The sequence below is a fragment of the Maniola hyperantus genome, chromosome 5, assembly GCF_902806685.2.
Source record: "Maniola hyperantus chromosome 5, iAphHyp1.2, whole genome shotgun sequence".
Taxonomy (NCBI): domain Eukaryota; kingdom Metazoa; phylum Arthropoda; class Insecta; order Lepidoptera; family Nymphalidae; genus Maniola; species Maniola hyperantus.
The window spans coordinates 14254338-14265121 of NC_048540.1; the positions used below are offsets into that span (position 1 = coordinate 14254338).

Genomic DNA, 10784 nt, shown 5'->3' on the forward strand with positions numbered 1-10784 from the left:
GTTGGTTTTATTTGACTTCCGATTTAATTGAATTTTTTATCAATAATTAAATTAGTTCGTTTTATTAATTTTCTTCTGGAATATATACATCACCTTGTTATGTTTCCCATCATAATTTTCATTTATTTCCTAGCTACGCTATTTAATTTTTTTAGCAAACACGAATTCATGATTCAATATAACTAACGGTCAATTATATTATGAACATTAATAAAATTTTTGATTCAAAATATTATAGGTACTGTACAAATTGACAGAAAATGTCTGTCGGAGCCAGGTTGTATTTTATAAAATGGTGGCATTTCATAATATTATTATTGGCAAATAATTAGTAGGTACTATACACAAGAGTAAATAGGTATCTTCTAGGTGAACGCGTCCCATCTTAGGCCGCATCATCACTTTCCATCAGGTGTGGTTGTAGTCAAGCGTTTGCCTATAATGAATTTAAAAAAAATTGGCTTTGTTGGTAATACCAAAAAGTAGAGAGCCCATAAAAATGCATGAGATTAGTGAATGTGGCCCAGAATGAAACCTGAGCACTCCGAACTCCACCCATGCAGCCTTGTTTTTCATACCCTAGGGATGTTGTTGTAAAGCGAGAAGCCAGAAGCTCTTGAAGGAAATCCAGACTAAATGATTAATTATCAGTGAGCAGACCAAGGCACCTCATGATGCATGAGGTGCCTCGGTCCGCTCATGATGTGGTTTATAGTCACTGTAATATTTCATAAAATAGCATCATTTTTATGAAATGTGCCAGACGCTTCATGATGTGGCTATTTTTACCATAATTACAAATAAATATTCAAATTAAAAACTTTGACTTCCACGTGTCTTTTCGAAGTTAGTAAGTAGATGGTGACTAGAATTAAAACCCGGTTATTTCAATATTATAAATCTTCGTGATAATAATATGTTATCAAATATCTATGTTGATATTCCGATTAGTTCAGACATTATATTGAGCAAGAAACTTGCTGTATTCTTCTTTATCAACCTTAATCCAACTATTTTACTGTTTATTACCAAAGTGATTAAAGCATAAATTGATAAATGAAGCGTTCCGATACTATTGTTTTGACCGGGGAATTTCAGTTTATTCTCCTCAGTGAGATTGATGTATCAAGAGCTGTTCTTGGAATAAAATAATGTTAAATTAGTAAAAGCAAAATATATTAATCAAGTAAACTCAGTGACGTCAAATTACGGGTAAAAAATAAAATGGCTGCTGAAAAAATTCCTAATATGCATGAAAATGGAATAAAAAGTTGTACAGAGAACGATGCTTCAGAAACAATGAATAATAAAAATAGTAAAACAGAATACTCAGAAACAGACCATTTACGAGAAGATGTTGAAAAAAGAGAGGATACAACCAAAAGGTCGTACAAAGAAACTTGTTGTCACATATTAACGAATATAACAGTGGAGCCAGTGATGTTCTTGTATATAATTCCAGCCATTTTGACAGCTTTAACATTGCAAAACTTGAATATAGAGAAGGCTTGTCGTGTGAACTTAAATTTTTCCTCAGAGATCTGTGATGCCCTCAGAAAACAGACTTTAGGTGAACAAAACGAATATGAAAGAGCCGTTCAAAAGCTTGTCGCCAAGGCTATGTCATGGAAAACTAACATTACTGCAACTATACCTTGTTTGCTGGCTCTCTTCATAGGATCTTGGTCAGACATAACTGGTCACAGAAAAGGCTTCATCATGTTGCCAGTTATCGGCCAGATTTTACTGTGCCTCAATGGTATCATTCATACTTATTTCTTTACTCAACTCAACTTAGAAGCGCTAGTATTTACAGATGCTATAATTGATGGACTGAGTGGATCCTGGTGTGTTTGCCTCATGACCTTATTCGCTTACATAAGTGATGTGACCAACGATGATAATAGGACATTCCGTATGGGATTGGTCAGTTTCAGCTTAACAGTTGGATTTCCTATAGGAATGGGCATTAGTGGTATATTGTTAAAAAAGTTTGGCTTTTATGGATGCTATGGGGTAGGTGGGTGCCTGCACTTTATTAATTTGCTGTACAATATTTTCATTCTAAAGGATAAAAAGCGCAGTGCTGAACAGAAAATGGTGAGTCTTTTTATACTTTAACTAGCTTATGCTCGCGACTTCATCCACGTGGGAAAATCAAATTTCATACCCCTATTTTACCCCCTTTTAAAGTTGAATTTTCAAAAATCCTTTTTAGTGGGTCTACTTAATATTAGCTATCTGCGTGGCAAATTTCAGCCCAATCCGTCCAGTAGTTTGAGCTATGCGTTGATAGATCAGTCAGTCAGCTTTTCCTTTCATATATTTAGATAGACTAGCTTATGCTCGCGACTTCGTGGACTACACTAATTTCAAACCCCTACTTCACCCCCTTAGGGATTGATTTTTCAAAAGTCCTTTCTTAGCGGATGCCTACGTCATAATAGTTATCTGCATGCCAAATTTCAGCCCAATCCGTCCAGTAGTTTGAGCTATGCGTTCAGATCAGTCAGTCAGTCAGTTTTTTGTTGTTGTTTCGGATTGACTATGGGTGGGTGGCGAGCGCGAAGCTCCGCCTGGGGGTGAGCCCTAGGGTAGTCAGTCAGTCAGTCACCTTTTCTTTTAATATATTTAGATAAGTCTACGTACTAAGTTCAAATGAGTTTCTTAATTTAATATTGATAGCTTTGATTTTGTTATCAATTCACAGATGACCTAATTAATACATTATTACGAACAACAACATCAAATCGAACGTTGATTTCCACTCACTATCAGAATTTTGTGTCTAGCCAGGTGTTAGATAGTTTACAGTTGCGATAAGAATTAATTAAACTATTTAAGAAATAGGTACCTTCAGAGGTGTTTATAAAAGTACTTAGTAAGTATAAGTCCCGCAAATTGCTAATGCGCGTGGCCGCCATTTTAGTGACGTCAGCACTAGACTGAAGTTTCGAGCGTATATGGTATATTTTTATTTCGGCTGACGTCAAAATGACGTCATTTCGATGTTAATGAGACATGGTTACAGCGCAATATGAATTTACGGGACTTATACCGTAAGTCGTATGAATTGAGAAGATGAAGGTGCTGATGGCATTACCTTCATATTCTCAACCTTACGCCAGTCCACTCTGAGCATGGGTATCCTCTTAAAATGAGAAAGATTTATAGTCCATCACGCTGAACAAGTGCGAATTGACAAACTTCATACACCGTTGTGAATATAACGGAGAATCCTCAGACATGCAGGTTTCAACACTTTTTCGTTTACTGTCAAAGCAAATGATCGCTTAAAACACACATAACTCCGAAAAGTTAGAGATGCGTACCCAATATTGAACCGGACCCTCTAAAGGCTAATCTTAAAACTAGGTTATCACTACTGTTTCTGTACCTCCATCTAGAAGAAAATGAAAAATTAAATATTACTTTTCAAATACATATTATTTTTCACATGAGTTCAGCCTAAGGATGGTAAAACAATTTTATGGTCAATGTTAACACGTTGTTATAGTCGGTTCCTCTTACAATAAAAATAAAACGTGGTATTAGATAGAAAGAATCAAAACGATTTCAATATTACAAACGACTCAAACACAATTTTTTATCTGTCTCGTTAACTGTTAATAATTAAATACTATATAGACTTACTGATAAAATCAATCTTATCAATAGTAATTTTGACGCCTCGTAACTCATTATTCTTTTAAGTAAAATTAGTGAAGACGATTTGCGAGTTATAAAATATGTTTTCATAAAACAATGCTGAGTAATAAATAAAAAATCAAAAATTCCATGTACAATTAACAGTAAAAATGACTGCAGAAAGAAATAATATAACCACTGAAAATCCCAGAGAAGAATTCGGAGAAACCGATCGATTACAAGATAATAACGAAGAAAATGATGAAGAAACGAAAAGAACATGCAAAGAAACTTGCCTTTATGTAATGAAAAATATAACAGTGGAGCCTTCGACGTTTCTTTTTATACTTGGAATCATCATATCCGTATTGACATCTCAAAATCTTAGTATAGAGAAGGCATGCCGGGTTAATTTAAATTTTACTACGGAAATCTGTGATGCTCTGAGAGCACAAACTTTAGGTGATCAAAATGCATACGAGAGAGCAGTCCAGCGTCTTGTTGCTCAGGCTATGGCTTGGAAAACATACATTACAGCATCGATTCCTTGCATGTTGGCTCTATTCATTGGATCATTTTCAGACAAAACTGGATATAGAATATTCTTTTTATGTTACGCTGTTACGGGACAGTGTCTGGTCTGCGTCAATGGAATAATTAACACATACTTTCTAAAGCAGACCAATCTGGAAATTTTTGTGATTAGTGAAGCTCTCATTGACGGATTATCTGGTTCGTGGTGTATCATATTTCTAACTTCGTATTCCTTTATAAGTGCCATAACAACGGATACAGATAGAACTTTTCGAATGGGACTGTTGAGTTTTAGTATAACCGTAGGATTTCCCATCGGGATGGGAGTTAGTGGTATACTATTAAAAACGATTGGTTTTTATGGATGTTACGGTCTTTCTGGTGGATTGCATTTTATGAATCTCCTTTACACTATTTTCTTCGTAAAGGATCCTAAACGCACCCCAGAACATAAACTGGTAAGTGTTGAAAATACGTGATTGATAAATAATAATTTCTCAACAGTAGAGCATATTATATTTCTGAGAAATTTATCAGAGATTTAGAATTAAGTAACTATAAACCGAGGAAAAAAGATATAAATTAAAACAGATTGATTAATACTTGTGTGATAATAAATTGGAATAGATAAGTTAGAAATCAGGTACCCGATTTCCGAGTTTTACAGTTTTCTTTTCTAAAGTACTTATGTAATTATTTTTAGAATATTATGACGTGTATTTTTAAGTTTATAAATGGTTACTTCGGCTGAGAAGCGGCTTTTCGTATTCGTATTAAGATTCAGATTCATTCAAAAATGCTTATTGTATAAGGTGTTTTGATAACGCCTATCTTTTAATAGTTAGCTTGCATGAAACACATTAATTAATATGATTGCCTTAAAAATAATCAATATGAGACCATTTATCTTGATCTTGTAGTAGACTGACAAATAGATATAATAATTTCAGGTTTCTGGATAATTGAAATAAGTAATGAAAATTATGAAGATCAATTTAAAAATTTATTAGACCTCTAGATAGTAGCCATAGGACTGAAATAGTTGAGTAGTCTTATTCACAGAATCTCCTCCAAATCTTTATTTTAAATTACTTTGTACTTGTGGTTTTTTGGTGGTCTATGTGGTTTTTTTTTGCATGTCTGATGGCCATTTACTTACTGCAATGCTTTTTAGCATTGTTAACAAAGTCTTCCACCCTTCTGTCTTCGGCTGAAGATTTGTATCGCAGTAAGCGATTTTAGTTGGTCAGACCAACAACGGCTCGGTGATTGGCCACGTAGTCTTTTTACCTTGTTTTACATTTTATGTATTTATTATATATTATTATATTTTACATAATAAGGTACAATTTACTGGGCAAGCGCCGCCGGGCTAATTGATTATGCATGATTATTATTATCTTTATCGATTTATAACTCCAATCTATAAGATTTTTTGCAAATCATTTTGTCATGTCATATTATCTTGGCTCAGATCATAATTTTTATTTTCATTATATAATAATCACAATAAAATTAAGACCCTTCTCATGATGATATTGCATGTCATCGTGAGAAGGGTCTTGATATTGGGCATATTTGTAGTTTAACAAAAAAGTAATAATACCTACTTAATTCTCTTTTCAGCACGACAAAAAGGGAGTTTTCCACTTTTTCCGAACGTTCTTCGATCTGAGAAACGTTAAGGAAACCCTCACAGTTGTGTTCAAGAATGGGCCGAACAACAGACGGCTGAGGATATGTACCATGCTTGTTGTAGTCAGTATTCTATTCGGACCTATGCATGGCAAGTTTTGCTCTAAATCTAAAATCTAAATCATATTGTGGCTAATTCCGTTGCACACAATCTCTTAACTAACTTTAGAGGGAGACTTATTAATTAATATTAATTAATTAACGATATCATTTCAGGTGAAATATCCGTAATGTACATTTCCACGAGATACAGGTTCAACTGGGACGAAGTTAGATTCAGTGTTTTTCAAGCTTACAACTTTGTTACTCACACTATCGGTAAGTTTAATTACTTTACTGTAATCTATCCACGGTCTATGGTTTATGGTCACTATGGGCCTCATAAGAAAGACTCAAAATCAGTCAGCGGGCGATAGAGAGAGCTATGCTTGGAGTTTCTCTACGTGATCAAATCAGAAATGAGGAGATCCGTAGGAGAACTAGAGTAACCGACATAGCTCAACGGATTGCGAAGCTGAAGTGGCAATGGGCAGGGCACATAGTTCGTAAAACCGATAGGCGTTGGGGTCCCAAGATAGAAGTATAGAAGTATAATTATTGTATTGATACGAATAGATGTTAATGTTATTTCCTGTTGGTGTTTAGCTACCTATAGCTTGCTTAATATTATGATTTCAGGTACAATCTTCTCAATAACGGTGTTCAGTAAATACCTCAAGTGGCACGACTCTGTCCTCGGCATCATATCCACTCTCAGCAAAATTGCCGCCTCTTTTGTGTATTGTTTTGCACCAAACGAAAGGATATTCTTTATTGGTAAGTACAAACATTTTGGTGGTTATTAAGTAACTTATATTATTTTTCGTACCACTTGCTCAAAAAAGTGACATTCAATGCCACAAAAAGCGTACATAACAATAGTCATTTTTAATCTGTTAAAAACAGGGAAAGAAAATTGTACTGAATTTCATTCATCCCCTAGGGAGATAATGTGATTTAAATTTGGAATACTTAGGTACCGAAATTTATACTGAACTTTTCATTTCTACACGGCATCATACCGGAACGCTAAATTGCTTGGCGGCACGGCTTTGCCGGTAGGATGGTAACTAGCCACGGCCGAGGCCTCCCACCAGACAGACAGACTACATCTGTGTTTTTTTTTTAAATTACCAACATAAAGAATGTTTAACAAATCCAATTTATACACAGCAAAAACCACGAAGGTTTACACCATTGAGTTTGTATATAAAGCATTATACATCTTTTTGAAAAAGGAATACGCATTTATTATGCAGTTATGATTATTAAATAAAATTACGAAAACCGACAAGGCCGTATGAGCTTGATGCCTTTGCTTTTCCGACAAAAAATATTAGTCTAGGAATTTGCCGCGTTTTTGTTTTCCTCAAATACATAAACGTTAAGTTTATTTTAATTTATTTTTATAAATAAGTTAATGTTCTAAAAATACGTTTAATAAATGCTTATCTCATATTATTATTGTGTTAATTTTTTCGCAAATGGTATGAAAAGTAGAGTATTTACCTCGGTGATAAAGCTGTCTTAGTCTTGGGTGAACTTAAATCCTTCGATACATTCAGGACTCGTCTTAAATCCCTCGCTTCGCTCGTGATTTAAGTTTTTAACACCCTCGCTACGCTCGGGAGTAAACCTCGAGTCCTTCGTTACGCTCGCGATTTAAATCGTCACCCGCGACAGAAGACACTGCTTTATCCCCTTGGTTAATAATCTACTATTTCACACCACTCGCTCTATAGAATGCTTATTATAGACCTGCCCCCCGATTGTATAAGAATAACCATTTCCTCGCTATCGCTATCGCAATCGTCAAGAAATTCTGCCCTTTGATTGGTTGATTCGCTGTTTACATTTTTTCACAGTCAATCAAGGGCCAGAATTTCTTGACGATTGCGATAGCGATGTAATGGTTATTCTTACACAATTAGGGGGCTGTTAGCTAAAGGTAAAGTACGTCATAAGATTCCTATGACTTAGCCGGGTTGTAATGTTGTACTGAAATCCATTATACGCCTTAAGCGATGTAATATTGTACTGAAATTCATTATGTCTTAAGGGATGTAATGTAATTTGAATTTAGAACATCCCGCACCCGAAGCAAATTCTGTTCCTTACAAGTAGTTTTTAGTTCAAGCTGCTACTGCTCTCTCGCTTCGACGTATGATGGCCGTTACTGGGGTTGCCTTACACATACAATTAATATTATTCTCATATTTTTCAGCTCCTCTGGTGGATATTTTAAATGGGACATCATTGTTAGCAATGAGATCCATTGTATCGAAATTAGTCCTGCCTACTGAATTTGGTAAGTTATTTCTCTTAAATAAAATTGGTACGAGATTCTATTTCTATTTTTAACCGACTTCAAAAAGGAGGAGGTTCTCAATTCGGCTGTATGTTTTTTTTGTATGTTTGTTACCCGATTTCCCCGTCAAATATGAACCGATTTTGATGTTTGTTTTTTTTTGGTAGGTCACACGTCTTCAGAGGTTGTCTCGTTTTAGTTTTTTTTTACTGTGCTGACAAAATTTTTAAGGTTAATTTTTTTAAATCTTTGACGCGCTTTTCTGTAAAGTTACGAAAAATGAGATACGATGTTTTCCTTATAAAAAAACTTCATGCACATAACTAATGGCTTGTTTCAGGCAAAGTGAACTCGATATTCGCCCTCACGGAGAACTTCATGCCTCTGGTGTACGTCCCTCTCTACACACAAGTGTATGTGGCGACTATGGAGGTGTTGCCGGGAGCTGTGTTCCTCATGGGAGCCGCCATGACGTTACCCGCAGTGGTTGTTTTCATGTGAGTACTCGTTAGCCATTTTTTTTTATTCGGTGGTATAGTTAGCCCTTGCCTACCGTCTCACCTGGTGGCGTCGATGCAGTCTAACGGCCGAAGCTATCCATCCACGATTTGCTCTACAAGATACAAATTTGGCAGTTTACATAGAGTTTACTCTATACAACCACAAATCCTTAGTAGTTAGTTTCCTTAGTAGGGCAAATCGTGGATAGATAGCTTATTAATTTCGGCCGTAAGAGAGCGCGCGCACTGCGGTGCGGCGAGTTGCAGTGCGTTTTAATTTAAAATCCGTAAATTTAAAATTTAAATCTATTAAAATCCGGTGCAGAATTAATTCCGAAGTGTGCGCGCTTCTATATAGTTCTATAGTTCATAGATTTTGCGGCAAAAAATGCACGGAAATTTACCGTAGTGTTCGCCAGCTCTAAGATGGAAATGGGCAAACTTGTACCTATAGGGTATGACTACCCACTTGCCACTTGTTCTTCTACGGATCTCCTCACTTCTAATTTGATCACGTAAAGAAACTCCAACCATATAACCATAGCTTTCTCGTGATTGGTTTCGTGTTAATTAACGCTACCTATCGTAAAAAAAAAACAAAACTAATAATTGAATAAATTATTTTCATGTCCAATTAACTAGAAATATTCTCACCTCGGCTTAGCGAACGAAAATTCATACGTAGTTTGCCTATTAAAAGTTAAAACTGTATTTTTCAGTTGGCTGTTTTGGGAACACAGGAGAAATCTAAGAAGATCAAAAAAGCAGAACGGGGTCGAACTAAAAGAAATGTAGTGTACCTAATGCCCATAACTATCACGCGAATAACGAACAAAATCCATATATACCTATAAATGCGAAAGTGGGTATTTTTGCCTGTATATTAATACTCCAGTAGGTAGGTCTTACCTTACCTTACTAGCGTAAGGTTGAGAATAATAATGAAGGTGCCATCATCTTCTCAATTTATACGACTTACGGTATAAGACCCGCAAATTGCTATTAATAACATCGAAATGATGTCATTTAGACGTCAGCCGAAATAAAAATATACCATCAGCTCGAAACTTCACTCTAGTCACTAGTACTAACGTCACTATAAATGGCGGCCACGCGCAATTTGAGGGACTTATAGTATAGGTACACACTACTCATAGACCCAATTCATTCAGCAAGTGAAAGTAAATATGTAAACCCTACTTACAAATGCAAAAGTTTCTTTGATTAAGTATTATTATGAAAATCCACAAAAGTCGCCATCCAATATCCAAATGATCCAAAACCAATACGTGATCACAATAGTCCAAATGTCCCATGGTTTGAAAACCCGAAAATTAATAAAAAAAAACACCTACCTACAGCTATCGTGAAATAGCACATGGTCCTATAATTTCAAAAAACATTGGTTCAAGCCTTCTATAGACTGAAACCATGCTGCAACCCGAATATTTTACAATATTTCTTTAATAATTTAAAAAAAAACTTTACACTTTTGTATCATAATAAATCCTGACACTACACTTCTGGTTCTGTCTTTTATTTCTTCTGTTTTAAGATCCTTCAAAAGTAGGTACTGTATAATCTTCTAACTTTTTTCTAAAGGTGTACTATACTTCTCTAAAAAAATCAAAGTGATCCTATAAGGGTTTCGTTTTTCCTTTTGAGATACGGAACCCTAAAAAGAGAGAAAGAAAGAGAACTGAAGTCCCTACAAGAATCTTATGGCAGCAGTGGATGTCTATCGAAGAAACCGACGAAATATTAGTTAAGCCTGCTTACTTCCTCAAGGGATCTGTTAACAAACATCAGAGTGAATTGAAAACATTATGACGCGAGATTCAACGAAACCCTGTCTTTTATTTATAATAAAGCAAATAATATAGAGCAATTAATAGTTAATTAAATACATTTATCATAATCATTCCTATCATAAAACAAATTAATAATATCTCTACTTATAAAAACTATTATATACCTACTACCTAGTTATATGAGGGACATGTGGTCTACTTACGACCGACGCGCGGCGCAAGCAGCAGATAGGTAACGTTAGCCCGGTT

General features: G+C 35.2%; 2 protein-coding genes across 2 annotated transcripts; both read left to right on the forward strand.

The window, feature by feature from the left end:
* The first annotated feature begins 1073 nt into the window (after positions 1-1073).
* Positions 1074-10250, forward strand: LOC117982195 (lysosomal proton-coupled steroid conjugate and bile acid symporter SLC46A3-like). Its single transcript, XM_034968513.2, has 7 exons — positions 1074-2100; positions 5809-5968; positions 6094-6195; positions 6556-6693; positions 8141-8224; positions 8565-8721; positions 9444-10250. The coding sequence occupies exons 1-7, from the start codon at positions 1225-1227 to the stop codon at positions 9517-9519; spliced, it is 1593 nt and encodes a 530-aa protein (XP_034824404.2). The 5' UTR covers positions 1074-1224; the 3' UTR covers positions 9520-10250.
* On the forward strand, positions 2110-5800 carry LOC138402407 (proton-coupled folate transporter-like). Its single transcript, XM_069498808.1, has one exon. It carries the CDS (start codon positions 3819-3821, stop codon positions 4659-4661), a length of 843 nt encoding a protein of 280 aa, XP_069354909.1. The 5' UTR covers positions 2110-3818; the 3' UTR covers positions 4662-5800.
* Positions 10251-10784: the final 534 nt, after the last annotated feature.

What these genes read in the sequence shown, in the direction of transcription:
- LOC117982195 (XM_034968513.2), top strand. Translation starts at nt 1,225, where the DNA reads ATGGCTGCTGAAAAAATTCCTAATATGCATGAAAATGGAATAAAAAGT. An exon ending in TCTATTCGGACCTATGCATG is followed by an intron (nt 5,969 to 6,093) that starts GCAAGTTTTGCT and finishes ATATCATTTCAG; the next exon opens with GTGAAATATCCGTAATGTAC. An exon ending in CCCGCAGTGGTTGTTTTCAT is followed by an intron (nt 8,722 to 9,443) that starts GTGAGTACTCGT and finishes TGTATTTTTCAG; the next exon opens with TTGGCTGTTTTGGGAACACA.
- LOC138402407 (XM_069498808.1), top strand. Translation starts at nt 3,819, where the DNA reads ATGACTGCAGAAAGAAATAATATAACCACTGAAAATCCCAGAGAAGAA.